Source organism: Acipenser ruthenus, chromosome 3 (genome assembly GCF_902713425.1).
Source record: "Acipenser ruthenus chromosome 3, fAciRut3.2 maternal haplotype, whole genome shotgun sequence".
NCBI lineage: Eukaryota > Metazoa > Chordata > Actinopteri > Acipenseriformes > Acipenseridae > Acipenser > Acipenser ruthenus.
The window spans coordinates 18962254-18982455 of record NC_081191.1 but is presented as its reverse complement, the minus strand read 5'-3'; the positions used below and the strand labels follow the sequence as shown (position 1 = coordinate 18982455).

The following is a 20202-nucleotide window of genomic DNA, read 5'->3' as shown; positions in this document are numbered from 1 at the left end:
TAAACTATCAGAAAGTCAGCATTGTTAACAGTCTGGTCCAGTTTTTGTATTAAACTTAATCCACCAAAGAAACTAGTTTGCGCCTATGTTAATAGACATGCTTCACAGTCAGCAATTAATCCAATAACCTCCTGTTTAAACTATTATGGAAGTGCTGCTTTTATTTAAAGATTTAAGATTTTTTTCTGTGGAAAGCTGTTTGTTAACCAAAAAACGGGAACATTCAGACTGAATACAAACATCACAAATAGCAAAAATTGTTTTAAAAATATGTGCATTTTTTTCAGCAAGTTGGTCTTTAATGTAACACAGTTAGAATGATGTTGCTGGTCTAGCTTCCTGAATCAACAGTTTATATTGAAATAATACAATTTGCAGTATATGAATGTATATCTGGAAAGTCATATAACAGAGTGACTCAGCTGCTAAATTGAAAGAAAAAAGAACGCTTACCAGTTAATGACTAATGCTTTAAATTATTACAGTTTACTTTGTGCTTTTATTACAAAAAACCCAGAACTTAAATAATTGATTACACTAATCAGCAGCTTTCATGGACATAAATAAACTTCATGTTCCATTTACCAATATTCCATATTCTTTTTCCTTACAAAATCTAATTCCATTACCGGGCAATCACTAGGACAAAGCTTTTAAGAAATGTATAATAATTATACACTTCCATCAATCAAGCATTTGGACACCAACACTTCTTGCTGGCAGGTTATGTCTATTGAATGCTTGTGTACAGGGTGGATTCTTATGGCATGCCAAATTATCATTTGGAGATATCTCAAATTAATTTATAGATATGTCAAAATATTTGAAGATATCTTTAAATATTTAAATATATCTCTAAATCATTTTAAGATGTCTAAAATACATTTTGAGATATCTCAAAATGATTTCCTGTTCATTTAGAGATATCTTTAAATGGATAGGAAGTCCATTCATAACAGAAATTTGGCATTTTCGCAGGAAGTCATTTCGAGATATCTTGGGTCTTGGGGATATCTTGGTTTTAGCCCACTTAGCAATATTGATTTCTATCTCTCGGCCTTTCAAACTTCCTTTTTGACTTCTGTTTGCAGTTCCAAGTACTCTGTTTGCAGTTAGCAACTACCCAGCCTAAGTTTAATTAATAGTTTTTGAAACCCACCAGCAGCTTCTGTTGCATACACATCGCTGATAATAGTGCAGACTGTGGAAACCAATGTTCGTGTTGGGGTGCGTATTTCTTTTTAATCAATGTTGTCCTTCTGGAGTCCTTTTAATTTGTTTTTTTTTTTAAACCATTTCACTGGGCGTGAGCTGGGGGGGGGGAAGGATAAGGCAGAAGAAGTAGCAAGGAGCAGTTAGTAGGACAGAATGTGGTCACCGACTGGGGCCGACGCTGTCGACATCCCAGGGGCGGAGGACCCGGCAACCGGAAACGGGATAGAAAAGAGGTCATCGACTGGGGCCGACGCTGTCGACATCCCAGGGGCGGAGGACCCGGCAACTGGAAACAGGATAGAAAAGAGGTCATCGACTGGGGCCGACGCTGTCGACATCCCAGGGGCGGAGGACCCGGCAACCTGAAAACACATATGAGGGTTATGACTTGGAAAGCCGCCCCTCGGGAGGAGATGAGAGAGGTACCCAGCATCTGAGGCTTCTGTAAGGGGCGCTCGTAAAACCCCTGATTGGCCGAGACATCACGCTGCCTGGGACCTGAAAATAAGGACAAAGCATTGAGGTTAGTGTAGGACTCGGCACGAGTGACCACGTCCTGAAGAGAGGCAGAATAGAAGAGAGCCTCGAGTGAGATGAGCGCAGGAGCTGCGACAGAACAGAGTTTGGCCGGGGGTCCGCTCTGACTCACGCGGTGAGAACCCCTGAAAGTAAGGGAGGCGGCTACCTAGCCCTGAGGTCGGGGAAGTGAGCCTCACTTGCCCCCCAGAGATGACCGATGCGAAGGCATGTAGAAGGTGGAGGAGGGGAGGAGGAGGAAAAACGAAACACTAGACAGAAAAGGTGCAGGTGATCAGGTCTTAAATAGTAAATAGAAACTAATTAACGGGAGATTAGAAAATTGAAAGATTAGAGATTAGCGGCCCCCCCAGCTCCACGCCCCCCGAACCTAGCGAGCTAACATTTAAATGCAAAACCATAACAATACATGTATAAAGGCTTTATTTTTTATTTAGTATTTGTCCTGCAGTTGCCTTTAATTAATTTTCTGCACGTACTAATACTTTGTATATGATGTTGTGACAGGGTAGCGTCGTGGGCCCAGATGGTATTCGGCAGGCAAAGAGACTCAGAGACAAAGAAACTGCAGTTAAAGCGCTGCTGCGCAGTTTAATAACAAAAGGAAATCAAAACACTGCTCACAGAGCAAAAATAAAACAGTTAAACAAACACAAAACTGTTCAGGCTGGGCAGAGCCTTCACTGAACTTGCACCTTTAACAAAAATACAGCAACACACCACCAAACTATTCACTCAGCAACTCCCACCACCAAACAAAGGATTTTCTTTTTTTATAGCATGTGGCTGGAGCCTAATTATCAATTATTCAATTAGCTCCAGCCACATTCTCACATGTATTTTGGCAGGGATAGGAAATTAACCCCATCCCTGCCAACCACCACCAAATCACCACACAACAATATTTACAGGCAGGGCTCTGCCCTGCTACATATCCCCCCCCTTGTGCGCAGCACACATGGCCCCACGGCCACCTCCCCCCCCCTTTGAAAGCCATCCACCCTCCCTCAAGTCCCCTATTGTCCTTCCTCTCCCATCCTTGAGGGAGGGTCAGTCCATAGTCCGGCGCCTTCCTGGCGGGACCGAGACCCGGCGACAGGGGACCCAGGCGTAGTGGATGGGGCGTCAGGAGCGCAGGCAGGCGAGCAGTCGGCTGCAGCCCCAGGCAGAGGTGCGAGCCCAGGCGACTGTGGAGCGACGTCTGGGCAACCAGGGGGAGCGGAGCAGGAGACCAGGCGACCTCCTGTGCCTGGTGGTGCTGCGACCTGGGAGTCAGGCCCAGCGACCAGAGGTCCAGACATGCAGCCTGGGTGTCTGGGAGCCCAGGTTGAGGGAACCAACCCCCAGGTGCCGAGCTATGGCACAGGGGTGGTGGTCGGGGCTGTGGTGGAGGTGGTCTCCTCACCTCCCCCCCCTTCTTCGTAGCCGGTAGCTCCTCTTTGTGCGGCTCCGGCCACAGTATTCCCTGCTGCCATGAAGGGCTGGCAGCGACCCCAAGCAAAGCTAAGCCTGTAGTGACCACAGGCAACAGCGGCAGCGGACCCTCGGGAGGCGACGGCGGCAGCGGACCCTCGGGAGGCGATGGCGGCAGCAGCGGACCCTCGGGAGGCGACGGCGGCAGCAGCGGACCCTCGGGAGGCGACGGCGGCAGCAGCGGACCCACGGGAGGCGACGGCGGCAGCAGCGGACCCTCGGGAGGCGACGGCGGCAGCAGCAGCGGACCCTCGGGAGGCGACGGCGGCAGCAGCGGACCCTCGGGAGGCGACGGCGGCAGCAGCGGACCCACGGGAGGCGACGGCGGCAGCAGCGGACCCTCGGGAGGCGACGGCGGCAGCAGCAGCGGACCCTCGGGAGGCGACGGCGGCAGCAGCGGACCCTCGGGAGGCGACGGCGGCAGCAGCAGCGGACCCTCGGGAGGCGACGGCGGCAGCAGCAGCGGACCCTCGGGAGGCGACGGCGGCAGCGGACCCTCGGGAGGCGGCGGCGGGAGGGGAGCCCCTGGCCATGAAGGCGGCCGCAGGAGCTCCACTTCTCCCTCGTCCCCTGTATCCTGTGGGAAACAAAAGGCAGCCCCAGGAGATGCAGAACAGCCCTCCCCAGGCAAGGGCGACGGTGGGAGGGGAGCCCCTGGCCATGAAGGCGACAGCAGGAGCTCCACTTCTCCCAATGGTGGTGGTGGTGGAGGTAGAGGTAGCTCCTGCTCCTCTCCTCCTGACGGCCAAGGCGGCAGGGGCTCCTCCTCTTCTAGCGGCCAAGGCGGCAGGGGCTCCTCCCCTTCTGGCGGCAAAAGCGGCTCCTCCCCTTCTGGCTGCACAGGCGGCTCCTCCCCTTCTGGCTGCGAAGGCGGCAGGGGCTCCTCCCCTTCTGGCTGCGAAGGCGGCAGGGGCTCCTCACCTTCTGGCTGCGAAGGCGGCAGGGGCTCCTCCCCTTCTGGCTGCGAAGGCGGCAGGGCTTCCTCCCCTTCAGGCTGCGAAGGCGGCAGGGCTTCCTCCCCTTCAGGCTGCGAAGGCGGCAGGGCTTCCTCCCCTTCAGGCTGCGAAGGCGGCAGGGCTTCCTCCCCTTCAGGCTGCGAAGGCGGCAGGGCTTCCTCCCCTTCTGGCTGCAGCAGTGGGACCAGCAGGCTCTCTCCCTCTGCTGGTGGATGCAGAGGCAGCAGGCATTCTTCTGGTGGGAGGGGGCAGTTAGCTGGGAAATGGCCCCACTCCCCACAGATGCAGCAACAATACTTTACGCCCATGCTGTGGAGGAGGGCTTCCCAGCCATCCTCCTCCTGTGGCTGTGGCTCTGGTTCCACCTCTTCTTCCTGAGGTGGGGAGTGGTAGTAATCGGGCGACACGTGCCCAACCTCTCCAACTTCAAAACACCACTCCTCCCCCCTCAAGCAGGTCATGCAGACGTCCACCTTGCCCGATGCGCGGTGGGGCTTGCGACCAGCCCCACGCTGCTGCTTCTGCCGCTGCTTCTTTCCCATTTTTTTTTTTTTTTTTTTAAACTGCAGTCCCGCTCCGAGTCTCTAGGGGGCGCTATCCCACTTCTGACACCATATGTGACAGGGTAGCGTCGTGGGCCCAGATGGTATTCGGCAGGCAAAGAGACTCAGAGACAAAGAAACTGCAGTTAAAGCGCTGCTGCGCAGTTTAATAACAAAAGGAAATCAAAACACTGCTCACAGAGCAAAAATAAAACAGTTAAACAAACACAAAACTGTTCAGGCTGGGCAGAGCCTTCACTGAACTTGCACCTTTAACAAAAATACAGCAACACACCACCAAACTATTCACTCAGCAACTCCCACCACCAAACAAAGGATTTTCTTTTTTTATAGCATGTGGCTGGAGCCTAATTATCAATTATTCAATTAGCTCCAGCCACATTCTCACATGTATTTTGGCAGGGATAGGAAATTAACCCCATCCCTGCCAACCACCACCAAATCACCACACAACAATATTTACAGGCAGGGCTCTGCCCTGCTACAGATGTAGAATAAGTGAATGTAAACATCTAACACTAGTACGTACAATACTCTTTCAAATAAACGTGTTATGATTCTGAATGTACTGTTCTTAGGGCAGTATTATTGTCATTGCTTGCGCCCCTGCACCACTTTCTTTACAAATTAAGCACTGGCGCTGCGGTTTAGTCCCATATTTCTCAATTCCTGTGAAATCTTTTGGTAGACTTTATCGTTTCAGACAGTATGACCTTGTGATCCATTCTGTCCACTGAATTTGGCGTCACATTCCACAGTGCAGCTTCTACTTTGAACAGTAGTGCGAACACACCCAAGCCACGCTGGGTGGGCTCGGGTCGGCTCGGCTCGGGTGTGCAATTGTGAAAAGTCTATGAGTGTCATATTCTCCTTACAAGATGTGCAGGTGTTGAACCACGGGATGCTCGTCATGGCTGCCACTACCGAGTGCGCCAAGCACTGTGCGCACTAATTGGTCCAAGCACACCAAGCACCGAAGTGCTATGCGCACCGAGCACCGTGCACACCGAGTGGACCTAGCACCGCGTGCACCAAGTACCGAGCACACTGAGCACTGTGTACACCGAGCACCGTGCACACCGAGTGGACCTAGCACCGCGTGCACCAAGTACCGAGCGCACCGAGCACCGTGCACACCGAGTGGACCTAGCACCGTGTGCACCAAGTACCGAGCTCACTGAGCACCATGCGCACCGAGCACCGTGCACACCGAGTGGACCTAGCACCGTGTGCACCAAGTACCGAGCTCACCGAGCACCGTGCACCGTGCACACCGAGTGGACCTAGCACCGCGTGCACCAAGTACCGAGTGCACCGAGCACCGTGCACACCGAGTGGACCTAGCACCGCGTGCACCAAGTACCGAGCGCACCGAGCACCGTGCACACCGAGTGCACCTAGCACCGCGTGCACCGTGCACACCGAGTGGACCAAGCACCGCGTGCACCAAGTACCGAGCGCACCGAGCACCGTGCACACAGAGTGGACCTAGCACCGCGTGCACCAAGCACCGTGCACACCGAGCGGACCGAGCACTGCGTGCACCAAATACCGAGCGCACCGAGCACCGTGCACACCGAGCGGACCGAGCACCGCGTGCACCAAGTACCGAGCGCACCGAGCACCGTGCACACCGAGTGGACCTAGCACCGTGTGCACCAAGTACCGAGCTCACCGAGCACCGCGTGCACCAAGTACCGAGCGCACCGAGCACCGTGCACACCGAGTGGACCTAGCACCGTGTGCACCAAGTACCGAGCTCACCGAGCACCGCGTGCACCAAGTACCGAGCGCACCGAGCACCGTGCACACCGAGTGGACCTAGCACCGTGTGCACCAAATACCGAGCGCACCGAGCACCGCGTGCACCAAGTACCGAGCGCACCGAGCACCGTGCACACCGAGTGGACCTAGCACCGCGTGCACCAAGTACCGAGCGCACCGAGCACCTTGCACACCGAGTGGACCGAGCACCGCGTGCACCGAGCACTGTGCACACCGAGTGGACCTAGCACCGCGTGCACCAAGTACCGAGCGCATCGAGCACCGTGCTCACTGAGTGCACTAAGCACCATGTGCACCGAGGTAACGCAAGCACCAAGGCGCTATGCGCACCAAGCACCGTGCACAACGAGTACACTAAGCACTGAGTGCACCATGTGCACCGAGCGTCGAGTGTACCGGGCACCTATACGGAGGAAATATTATAAAACACATACGACACACACACAACCTTTGCTAAATTGATATTGTTATATGAATTACTGTGATATAACATAATAATATAATAGTCTGTTTTGAAATTCCCAAAATAAAATGCATCTTGAATATACTTTATTTTCATGATATCATTTATTTATATGCAGTTATTTAAAATGTTCTGCTCATCTTCTGTTAATTAATTGGTTAATTGAGATAATTTATAAATACACTTTCTTTGCTATATTTAAATATATTCTACAATATATGTAAAATATATATTTAAATATATGAATATTATTTTTATGTTTAATTCTTAAACAAATTGTGCAATATTTTTAAATACATGCACATTATATTTATAAAGATAATTTACCACTGTATTTGATGTTTATAATATATTATGGAATACATTTTCGTTACATACTATAATACAACTTAAATGCATGTCTAACGTATTTTTCAATAAATTAAAAAATATATTCTTAAAAGTATTTATGTATTTCACAAAATGTATGAAAGTGGACATTTTTGGCATATTGAAGATCTATCCAAAATATATTTTAAATAAAGTATCGGCATAGATTGAGGGAATGGGGTAGATTATGTAAATTCTATTCAATTACTACAACCTTCAGAATACTGATGGGGTAGATTCTGGAAGGAGGGCGTAGATACTGGAAGACTTCAGAATCTACCTCCAGGATAAATTGCAGAAAATATCCCCGGGCAGATTCTGGGAGGGGGGTAGATTTTCAGCCTTTACAATGGAAGCCATAATAGTAGTACAGTATTTCATATTAGATTTTGAAATGTCACATTTTTCAATGTTTGTCAGGTTTTTTTTTTTAAATATATGGAAAACTTCAAAGCGGTATGCAATTCAACATGTTAATGTAACATTATTCATCAGGTTTCATTTGACTTTATGAAGCAAAGTTAATTATTTCTATAATGTGACACACAACTTGTGGCCACAGCTGTTACTAGTCTGTTCACAGATGTGGTTTAACAAGTGATTGGGCTGTTCATAATAGTCACCATTTTGGTGCTTAATGTAATGGTTCACTCATGTTGTGTGGCTCATGTTGGTTGAAGGTACTTTGAAGTTACTTCTGAACAATCAGTGTTCATTTGAATGTATGTGACTGTGTCAGAGGTCAAAACATAATGCTTCCTCTGTGCTTCCATATTAGCATTCAGCTGTTTCCATGGCAAATACAAAATGTATTTTCAAAAAGATTGATGACCCAATCTAAATGTGGTAGCTCATACAAAGGAGATATACAGTTTGTTAAAATGGTTGTGGCAAGGATGTGGAGGAGTAAGCACTAACAGATCTTTTTTTTCTTCATTTTAACAAAATAGTTTTATTGCATCTATATTGCTTTCTCTGCATATGCATGGTTTCAAATTGATTTATTTGAACCCCAAATATTGAAAATAACAGCCCTACAATAATATGATCACTGTAACAGAATACAAATTACCATTTCAGGAATATAAAAAGTGTATATTGTAGCATTACACTGTGTAACAAATTTTTTTTTTTTTTTGGTTCCTGGGTAGTAAGTGTTATTTCCTAATTGCTTATGCCTCAAAAGTATAGAAAATGGCTATTATTCCCCACAAACTTTGCTTTTGTGACCAGGACAGCGATATTTTGAAATTTACCTATTTTCCAGAACATTCCAGCTAGATTCAGTGCTGAGTAAACTTGGAGTAACTTCTAGAACTTTCTAGAACTTTCCAGTAATATAAATAGTAGTATAAATACAGGGGCCTTAAGCCCACCAGTTCAGTTTAGTTCCAGCTGCCTAAGTGGATACATATCTGCATTTTTCTGAGATGGCATCAAGGTCATAGGAGACTTTAAAATGGTGGCATTCCTGATGGGTCTCCAAGGCGGTTTTACCAAGTTTCCCTGCTATCTTTGCCTTTGGGACAGCAGGGACACCAAGGCGCACTACCAGAGGCGGGACTTGCCACAGCGGACTGAGTTCTCTGTGGGGAGGAACAATGTCAAGTGGGAGCCACTGGTGGACCCCCGGAAGGTGCTGATGCCACCACTGCACATCAAATTGGGCCTTATGAAACAATTTGTCAGAGCTCTAGATAAGGAGTCGGCAGCCTTCAAGTACCTTCAAGACTTCTTCCCTAAGCTGTCTGAGGCAAAGGTCAAAGCCGGTGTCTTCGTCGGACCACAGATAAAGAAGATCCTGGAGTGGAATGAATTCCCCAAGAAGCTCACTAGTAAGGAGAAAGCGGCTTGGAACAGCTTTGTCGCAGTGGTTCGGGGCTTCCTGGGCAATCACAAGGCCGAAAACTATGTGGAGCTGGGTGAGACTCTGTTGAAGAACTACGGCACAATGGGCTGTAGGATGTCCCTCAAAGTCCATATCCTTGATGCTCATCTTGATAAATTCAAGGAAAACATGGGAGCGTACTCGGAGGAGCAAGGCGAGCACTTCCACCAGGATATACTGGACTTTGAACTACCAAGGACCAAGGACAATATAAAGAGAACATGATTAGAGACTACATTTGGGGGCTGATTCGTGAAAGTGATTTACAGTATAATCGTAAATCTCGAAAAACTACTCACTTCTAAATCTTCTGTAGTCATTTCTGTATTACTTTAGTATAAATACATGTTAATTTGGATTCATATGTTGTTTTTTGTGACGAAAAGACACAAATTCGCCCGTTTTCTCATTGAAAATAGGTCAATTTCAAAATATCACTGTCCTGGTCACAAAAGCAAAGTTTGTGGGGAATAATAGCCATTTTCTATACTTTTGAGGCATAAGCAATTAGTAAATAACACTTACTACCCAGGAACAAAAATTGTGTTACATAGTGTTATCAAAACAATCCATAGATGCAAACTGAAAGAGATTTTATATCTAAGCTTTACAAGTAATTTATCAGCATCTGACAGTGACACTTTTTCTATTGCAGTACAAGTAATGTTAATTTTTTATGTTCCTCAATTTGGAGCATGCAAATATTATAAGGCTATAAGTCAAGGTATGAAATGACTTTTTGTGTTATAATTCAAACTCACAACACTAGAATTCTACATTCAGTAGACCATATGACCTAGAAAGGTACCACTATGCTATGAAGCTGTCTATAGTGTTGTATTTGAAATATTTCAATATCCTGATTAACAGGTGGAAAACCCGGCTAAGAACCAAAAGATTGTTAGCACAATAATAACGGGACCAGTAGGCTAATAAAAGGCAAGAACATAAGATTTCAAAACATTTGCAGGGTTTCCATGGAAAAATAAAATAAGTGTCACATTTTTCTCATGCTATTTTGGTAGTACCTTCTGGGTAATTTGGGTAGTTTTCTTTTAGGTACAGAAATTCTCCTTCCAATTGCAAATAATCTAATTTTTATTAAAATATGTGAGGGTATATTTATATGTTTCTGTCTAGTTCCAATTTAATTTAGTCATTTAGCTTTTATCCAAAGCAACATTTCATTTTTTCACCCTTAACAAATTATCCAAAGTGTTTTAATAATTCTTAATCTTTAATCATGTGGCAGAGCAGTTGTAGTTCTGACGTCACGGACCAGGAAGAAGCTATACAAAACAAAGGCAAAGGTAGGTAGGGGAAACGAGACGCGTTTGCGCTCGGGTTTTAATAATAAATCAAACAATAAACAAAACACTCTATAACAAACAAAAGGGCTTGATGGCCAAAAATACATAAAGAAACAAATACCGAGTGGTACAGCGGTAGCAGTTGCTTCGGATGTATGATCTCGTTCTAAACCGTCCTCCCGTCTCTAACTCAAAGGAAAATCTCCCCCTATTAGCCTGGAGCTGGTTCTTTTAAGCTGTGGCTGGATCCTTAATTAATTATCAATAAAACAATTACCTTATTGAGGCTCCAGCCACATTCACACAGGTTTTTTAAATTAAACAAAACGAACAATAAAAACACGGCTTTCCCACCGTCAAATACAAATATAATAATAATAATACGAAATATACAAATAATAATACAGGGACGAGGTGTACCCCATCACACTGCAGCACATGTTTGTCATGGGAATTACTGAATTCTAAGCTCCAGGAAGGTATTTCTATGTATTTCTATCTATCGCAACGGACTATTTCTTGATATCAAACTATAGGTGATGTGTTCCTGTGTCTCTAGACTTACATGTGGTTTATTTTTTTTGACATCAAAAATTAAAATGTGCTCAGCAATAGATTAAACATATCAATATGTTAATGCTGTGATCAATCAACAGAAAATAATTGTTAGGTTTAGCAGATGTAAATAATAATATCTGTATATAGCGCCTTTCAAAGTGGACCACCATCACAAAGCGCTTTACAGAGGTAGGCTGTGACTGCATTATAAGCAGAGCCACTAAAATAGGATATTGATTTAACATCTCATCTGCAGGATGGAGCACCAGGAGGTTAAGTGACTTGCTCAAGGTCGCACAGTGAGTCAGTCAGTGGCAGAGGTGGGATTTGAACTGGTGACCTTCTGGTTACAAGCCCTGGACTTTAAGCACTGGACCACACTGCCTCCCTAAACCCCTGCTTTTTCCAGTTTTCAATCATTTAACAGATTACTTCAGAATCAACATTATATAAAGCATGGAAAGATTTATAATGTTTACCTGGTAGTATAGTTTATTGATTAATTGGAAAAGTGGAGTGCAGTCTCTCACACCAAAGCTCTGTGTTCATGTATTAACAAGGTTTAAATAGTGTTTTATGGTCATGGCAGTGAGAGACCCTGGGCATATTTTACTGGCCATTATGCTGCCACATTAGCATACTGTATGACAATTGCCACAAGAAAAAAAATAAAAATAATAAGAAATAAGAGACTCCAAAGACATACAGAAGCAATTTATTAAGATAATACACACATACAAAGAATGTAATAAGCATTTACAGCACACCAAAATCAGTTCACAGTTCACCTAAAGCAGCATGTACTGCAGATGTTATACTCGAAAGTTTTAACATACATTATATTGTATTCATATATTGACTGTGCTTAAAAAATGTTGCAGAATCATATACCATTATACTATACCAATAACCATGCAGTACTGTTAAGTCAGTTTTACTGAATGGTGCAACATACCTCTGTTAAACAAATATTGTAGAATTTGCCCTGTTTCTGTGACAGTACAAGTTGTTTTTTTAAAGGCTACACCAAGAAAACTGCTAATGTTTCACTTTAGCTCAATACCTGTCAAGTTCACTGGTATTCTTATGACTCTCTCAGTTCATTCCAAACTAGTACCTAGTACCTGTGTCTTACATTAGGTTGAATTTAATAATTAAAGACCTGGCTGGAATAAAATGCTCTTCTGCTCAATTAAACACTTAATGAAGTGGTTGGAACAAGGTCCAGGACTGGAGTGGATTATAAAGAGCCATAAGTAAGTACCTCTGGTTAAAATCATAAGTAAACATCCTGTTTTAATTTGAAATTAATTTCTAATTACTTCTTGTTACTCGTACATAATAAATAGTGTTCCACGTTTTTGGTTTTTATCTTTAAAAACATTTTCCGGGAATTTTTCATAGTTTACTTTCCATATATTAAAATAGGGATAAAATCAGTAAAAAACTGTTTCTAATGGAAACATCGGTAAAAATCGGTGGGGGATCTCAGTATACACACTTTACATGTGGAATGTGATGTGTAGCAGTTCTGGTTTCTAATTAGGTTTAATGTCCCTGGCATGTCTGACAATCTGTCCAAGTCAAAGCCACATTTTCCCAAGTTAGCTGGTACTTTGCGAACGTTTGGGCAATCGCTGTGCTGACGGAAACAGTATCTACAGAAGGTATGAAGGTATCACTTTTGTGCTTGCTGACTTGTGGATAACAATAGTAACACAACCCAAACAACTACAAGAGGTCAAGATACAAAAGACAAAATGCCCAACACAGCACAATCTCAATAGACAATCACTGAAAGGCTGGACTATAGAAAAAAAAAAAAACACTTTACAGTACTGGACAACGTAAGCTGTATAGTATTTGGATCACTTAACTTCTAAAATGACAAGGATAATTGACCAAATACAAAATGTTGAAATATACTTCTTGGATAACATTATAATACATGTGTATTACTCTAAAGCAGGGGTGGGCAATTTCGGTCCTGGAGGGCCGGTGTCCCTCCTGCTTTTTGTTCCAACTGTACCCTAAATTACTTAATTGGACCAATTAAGTGCTTATTAGAAGCTTATTTGGTCAGTTGGAACAAACACCAGGAGGGACATCGGCCCTCCATGACCGGAATTGCCCACCCCTGCTCTAAAGAAACCATTGCAGAACCATTAGCAGACCACAGTTTTACCAGCAAAGGCATTGCAATGGGTTAACTATATGTCTTTTTTGCTTGTCATCTTGTAGACACTGCTCATTTTATATCTTGGTACCAATTTAATAAAACACTAAAACCCTAGATTATGAGGCTTAAGGAAAAATAAACTCTGGAAGTCTAGAAAAATGGCTAGGAAATTGTGAGAAGAAGCAGGTTTTAAAACTTGCCAGTACCCCTTTATTTGCAAATAATAATACATAAAATATTACTAAAAAACTAGGAAACTTTTTTTTTTTTTTTAAATGAACAAAAATGATGTCTATGTGACCAGGCGTGCATTGTTGACCAAACTATACTATTGTTGTTGATGACATTATATCCATAGTTCTGACTACACCAGAACAGGATTACACCTGTAGAAATGATTCTCTGACCAAAATAAGCAATTTCTTAAGTTACTGTGCAGGTTCGATTCTCTTCTGGAGGGGAGCCAACACCAAGCTCAAAGAGACTCATCAGTTCCCTGCCTTCAGTTAAACAACTGTGTATGTAATGCTGCAATCAGAACCTTATAAATGCCTATACAGCTCTTCTAGTATGGCAGACGTGTTGGGGCGTACATCTACTGCGGTTATCTACGACAAGTATTTCTCTCTTTGAAATCACCTTTATGTTCATCGGCGCTGTTAAATACCCAAAAAGGGCATGAGATCTCTCGTTTCCTCTCCAATCCCTGCTTAAATTCAATGGTATTTCTTTAATCATATATTCTGTAGCTTAGCTTGTGTTTGCGGGAGTGAGGAAGGAGTGTTACATCAAAATAAACCTGTGTGGAAACAAACCATGCTCAACTTAGACGCCAACAAACATGCACTACAAAACATACATACTCATACTAAAAATACAAATAATGACAACAAATAATAAAAAAAGTGATTACAAATAATGACAAATCAACTAGTCACCTTGTGACAAATACAAATATGCAATACAAAACATACATACTCATGCTAAAAATATGAACGATAACAAATAATAAAAAAGTGATTACAAATAATGACCAATATAGGAGGCTGTGTGGTCCAGTGGTTAAAGAAAAGGGCTTGTAACCAGGAGGTCTCTGGTTCAAATCCCACCTCAACCACTGACTCACTGTGTGACCCTGAGCAAGTCACTTAACCTCCTTGTGCTCCGTCTTTCAGGTGAGACATAGTTGTAAGTGACTCTGCAGCTGATGCATAGTTCACACACCCTAGTCTCTGTAAGTCGCCTTGAATAAAGGTGTCTGCTAAATAAACAAATAATAATATACCCTGCTAATGGGCTTTGTGTTTTCTTTGGCCTGCTGATATTTCTGTAGTCACAGAAATTAGAAAATCTATATAGGTTTTGTATGGGTTTCTGTTGGCTGACATAGACAATGCTGCTCTATTTATTTATCTGTAATGAGTGCATGTGTGATAACTTTTAAGCAGTATTTTTCAAAATCATATTTAGTTCTGGATGAGTTCTCTATGTGTGCCACAGTTCTGTTAGAAGGTATCAAAGAGGTATTGTTAACAGAAAGAAGCCCCACTGATATCAGACCTTGTCTACTTTCTCTGACTTTAAATATGATTTTACTACAAACGTAATTATAAGTTCAGCATGTAGTACATTCATTATATGTTGCACACTGTGAACTCCAGCTGTAACCAATGTACATTACATGTTATGTGAATGCAATACCTGGAACACCTTGTCATAAGTATTATGTATGGGTTGTGCATTGCTGATGTATTATTATTATTATTATTATTATTTATTTCTATTTAAGCTATTAAAGGTTATTAAAACATTTATTAAATTATTAAGGGAGAGCTTTGAATCATTATATTGAAGCAGGTTATAGCAATGGAACCATTTCTCCATGTTTAGACAGAAGAACCAAATGTAACAAATAGTATAGATACTGAAGATGCCAATGTACTGTATCTTGAAAATACCGGAACCAAATAACTAATCATAAAAGATGAGGCCAGCAGCCAACTCTGCAACACATATGCAACTATGGGCTTTTGAAGAGTGCTTGCAAATGTAAAATCTAGAGGTTACAAAAGGTGGGGTTTAATAGTTCAGCCACCAGTATTTGGCAGCCATAAATATGTAGTCCTTTTGGTGTTGTCATTATCAATCACCAGTGTATAATGACTTGACAAACACTTTTAAATCATTATACAGCTGTGGCCAAAAGTTTTGCATCAGGTGTTATAGCAGGTGTTTCTAGTTTTTTAATCCAACCTCTATAAAGAATGGAAGCTCATTAGTGCCACAAAGGAAAAAAAAAATTGTTTTATTATGAGATAATATTGTGTTATTTCACAAAAAACTATTGCGTTATTTTGCTTTAAACTGGGTTGTATTTAATGATATGTTAGTTCTTATTACTAGTATGTATTGTATAGGTAAGACATCAACCCCACAAAACCAGGCATTACGACTTGCACAAACTGATGCCTTTGCAAACTAATCTTTTCACATTTAGGAAGCTGTAATAGAGATACTTCACAGTTTCTCACTGTCTATCTGCACTTCACTTCTGCTACACTATGGCATCTTTATCGCTGATCTTGTAATAACACAATCATTATTGCGAAATAATGCAATATTATCTCGTAATAACGCAGTAAATATGTTTTCCTTTGTGACGCTAATGAGCTTCTGTAGTAAAGTATATACACACTGCATTTTTGTTATCTCTGCTATCTACTAATTCAACACAGAATTAAGCTTTCTTGAATGTCACCTTGCTGGGTCAGGTGTCTTCAAAGGATAGCTCCTTGCTGGGAAGAAACTTTTCAGTGACAGCAGTATCATCTAACTCCGTGGTAATGTGATCAGGGCTTCCTCCATTGGATGTGTCTTTTATCACGCTGTAATTGAGAGCCATGCTGTAGTTGTTGGGGTTTTCTGACTGCTGTTGCTTACATTTGCAGAGCTTCTTGAAGGCTGCTCTAAATTTCTGAGACATGGCATTGTAAATAACTGGGTTGATCGCGCTGTTTAGGTATATGCAGATTCTGCAGAATAGAATGAACCAAGTATCAGAATATGCTTGGGCAAGGAAAGAGTTGACCACTACCAAAGTGCGGTAGGGCATCCACAAGAGGGCGAATAGAATGACCACCACTGCCAGCATCTTGGTGACCTAGAGCAGAAAGAAATGAACATTTCATTCACAATTGGAGATTATTATCTCATACTGGTAGTCTAGGCAGATTGATAAGGATGACAAGCAACATTGTAGCCATGATTACTGTTCACCTGTTTCCATACATGTTACGTGATCTTAAAGTGGTGCTAACACAATAATTCTAGTAAATCATACCTTTATAAATGCTATAAAAGAACCCCATTAAAAATGTAATATACATTTAAAATAATGTGTGCCTCTTTCATATAGGAACATGTGAGATCTATGTGATGGTAATACACATTAGATAAGATGTCATGGAATTATTTTGTTAGCTACCTTCAATATGAATAAATAGTTAGAAAGATGCCTAACTGGAAAGTAAAGCTTGTAGAGGCTGTGGTCCGGGTATGACATACTGGGAATAGCCAAGACTAAAACTTACCTCAATTGCAAGACAAGTAGTGATTAAAGTATATGGACAACATTCCTTTACAATAATTAGGGAGGGGAGGGGGAGGTCTAATGCCTTACATCCTCCTGTCCATCTCCTTAGCACATTACAGTATCAGCATTAAAATGTCTTGCCAAAGGGTAACGCATCACACAAAAGCTACATTTAAACCTGTTTTTATCATGTTACAGTACCAACAATTTAGCATTACAAAACTAAAATAACATAAGGAATTCTCAATGATGGTAAAATGTATCCTTCAAATAATGGGTGATGATATACAAGGTAATGTCATTTTCATGGCCACAAAAGTACATGTTTTTTGTATATTATAAATTTTAGGAAAAGATTCCTGTTGTCCTATAGAACTAGAACCGCACACCAATAGATTATATTTCTAAAGCATATGTAATTATTTGACCTGTATTACAAAACATCCCTTCCCTCTTAGTTAATCATTTCACCAGCATATTACAATAGAGATTTCAGCAGAGAACACAAGCTATAATTCAAACCATTAGTGCAGGTATTTGATATTCTCAAATACAAATTAACTTTTTTTGAAAATGAGAAAACAAATTATTTTAAGTTTCTGGTCGTTTTTTTTTTCATTGTAATAACAGGTTTCTGCTGTGACTAGATGGTTCTGAAACCTTGACATATTTAAACATAGACAATACAATGTCATTTCTTAACCCCAGAATTTTACAAATTACCATAAATAGTTAAAAGTGGTACATACTAAACAGTCATAGATTTTATTTAAAAGGCGATAGGAATACACAGAATCGAATCCTCACATTGGCTAATCGTTATTTGTGTTGGGACAAGTGTTCAAATGTATTGAGAGGCAATCATTTCTTCTTTTCATTCCAATGGCAGAATTGATATATGACATGACTGTATAAAAAAATGATGCAAAGGAAACCAATGCATAAATGAGGTCTGCAATAAACAGCATACAACTGTACAGACAAGTGTTTATCTCCCTTCTTTATGTACTGTGTTTATGACTCCTCAGAGATTTCTTTACTGCAATACAGTAATTCAATTACATTTAAAGAATATTTGAATTTTCATTTCAACTTTTAAAGAATATTCAAACATGAATTTGGCCCAGCACTACAGTTAATTACTGTATAACAGGTAATTATATTGTAATTACTGGTAATTATTGCACATTTTAATGTACAGTGTTAACACATTTTCTTATATTGACCGGTAGGCTACAATTTGAAAATGGCTAGTCTTAAGTTTCTGAAGCGCCTATTTTATAATATAATAATAATATTCATATTACAATGCTCCCCCTTTATAAGGCGGTCCTTTATACTGTGGAACAGATTATAAAATGGTACGGTCATGGTCCCATTTGCCCCATTACACTAACACTAGTAGTCTCATTATAAGGTGGAACACAAATAGCACAGTCTCTTAACTATGGCTCCTGACTACATCGTTATAAAGGGGTAGAACTGTATTGATATTAGAATATGAGTAATATAATTAGTATAGCACAGATCCCATCTTACCTGTCTCCTTGATGTAGCTGTGCTGCTGGAGCACCGGCTCGATGCCTTGGAGTTAAAAATCTTGTTTTCATGAGAGGTATCATTTCTCATCTTTTGTGTATTCTCTTTGGGGCCTGAGGGAATGGGGTTTAGGAACAGAATTCTTGCAATGAGCCCATATAGAATAGTGGCTAGCATTAGGGGCACCACATAAAATATAGAAAAATCCAGGAAATAAATGGGTAAATAGAGGTTTCGAGACACTTTGTAAGCACAAACAACTACTGTCACATTTACATAACTATTCTGTTTGGTGTCTGACAGATAAAACCACATGACACAATAACAGGATGTGAAAGTCCAGACAAATATGATGATCTTCTTAGCTCTTGAAATTGTGCAGATGAACTGAGCTTTAATGGGATGACATATCGCTATGTACCTCTCGATGGTAAAGGCAGTTATTGAACAAGAAGATGCATTGATCCCCAAATATTGGAGATAAGTAATGCATAAGCATCCAGCATAACCATAAACCCAGGATCCATAGATACTTTCTGTGATGTTGGGTAGACCTGCTGCAATAAGAACCATTAGATCAGCTACTGCAAGGCTCACAAGGTAACAGTTGGTAGGAGTCCTCATGTGCTTGGTTGTAAGGACTACCAAGACGACCATAATGTTACCCACAATACCTAATCCACAAATGATAATGACCAGTAGAGTACTCACTACCTTGTATTCAATACTTGGCTCTGTCCAGTTTCCTACAGTCTGGTTATCTTGATAAAAACTCACATTCTCCATCTTCAGCGGCAGTTTTCTTTAAATGGTTCTACAGTAAGTGAGTCACTGATCAGCGTTTTCCGAATTTATTTTTTTTAAGCTGGGGAAACATAATACAGATTGACAAGTTTACATATACTGTGTGTACTGATATACTGCATTTTCAATTAAAAGTGCAAGAAAATAGCTTATTTTAGTTTGACTAAAGCATCAGTTAGATCAATTAGATCAATTATATAGCGTGATAGATTTTCGGATAGCATCAATATGAAATGCCACTGATATCACGAAATACAATTCCACTCAGTACCCTGCATTATTCTCAGCCTCTAACATGACCTTTTTGAGCTACTGTGCTAACCATTAATTGAGTTCAACCTACATGCTTTCCATTTATTACATTTTTAAAAAAAAATAAACTTAATTAATACCTAAACGACCCAACTTCTATCAAAATCAGTTTGGTATCTGGAAAATATATATTATCTACTTACCTTTTGGTTATGAACTGCTGTTTTTTCTTCCAAGACTTCTTTTCAAATTATCATTCCTTTTCAGAAAGTTTGGTGATCTGTTTTAAAATTATCAGAATAGGATGTTTCTTACTTTTGCTTTCTTCCCTTGCATTACGATTACCCTGACAATATCTGTTTTTTTGTTTGTTTGTTTTTGTTTTAATAATAGCGCTCAGAGACAATTTGTGTTACACATTCAACCGCGACTAGTCTTGATAAGGAATCGGTGAAACCGCTGTGAAAAGCGCTCCCGAGTCGTGTTCCTTCCTCAGCAGCATTAGTGCGTAGTGACAGACAACGAAGACAAGCTCTAAATCTGTATGCAGATTGATTGGCAACTCAATGAACAAGTACTCTGCTCAGCGTCTCATTACAGCAATACAGAGTGCTTCTGTATTTCAGCAGGTCTTATCCTGTCATGTTATCTGTTTGGTGTTGTGTGGCACCCTACGTCCTGTGCAGTTTTAGACGAAGGGCAAGTCCATCTTTCATAAA

General features: G+C 41.8%; 1 protein-coding gene across 1 annotated transcript; it reads right to left on the bottom strand.

The window, feature by feature from the left end:
* Positions 1-11816: 11816 nt before the first annotated feature.
* Positions 11817-20140, bottom strand: LOC117394284 (thyrotropin-releasing hormone receptor-like). Its single transcript, XM_033992402.3, has 3 exons — positions 19687-20140; positions 18428-19292; positions 11817-16456 (listed from the first exon to the last, which is right to left on the bottom strand). Exons 2-3 carry the CDS (start codon positions 19211-19213, stop codon positions 16064-16066), a joined length of 1179 nt encoding a protein of 392 aa, XP_033848293.1. The 5' UTR covers positions 19214-19292; positions 19687-20140; the 3' UTR covers positions 11817-16063.
* Between the last annotated feature and the right edge of the window lie 62 nt (positions 20141-20202).

Coding starts and splice junctions, on each gene's coding strand:
- LOC117394284 (XM_033992402.3), bottom strand. CDS start 19,213: ATGGAGAATGTGAGTTTTTATCAAGATAACCAGACTGTAGGAAACTGG. Junction 16,457..18,427: donor CAGCTACATCAAGGAGACAG/GTAAGATGGGAT, acceptor TTTCTGCTCTAG/GTCACCAAGATGCTGGCAGT.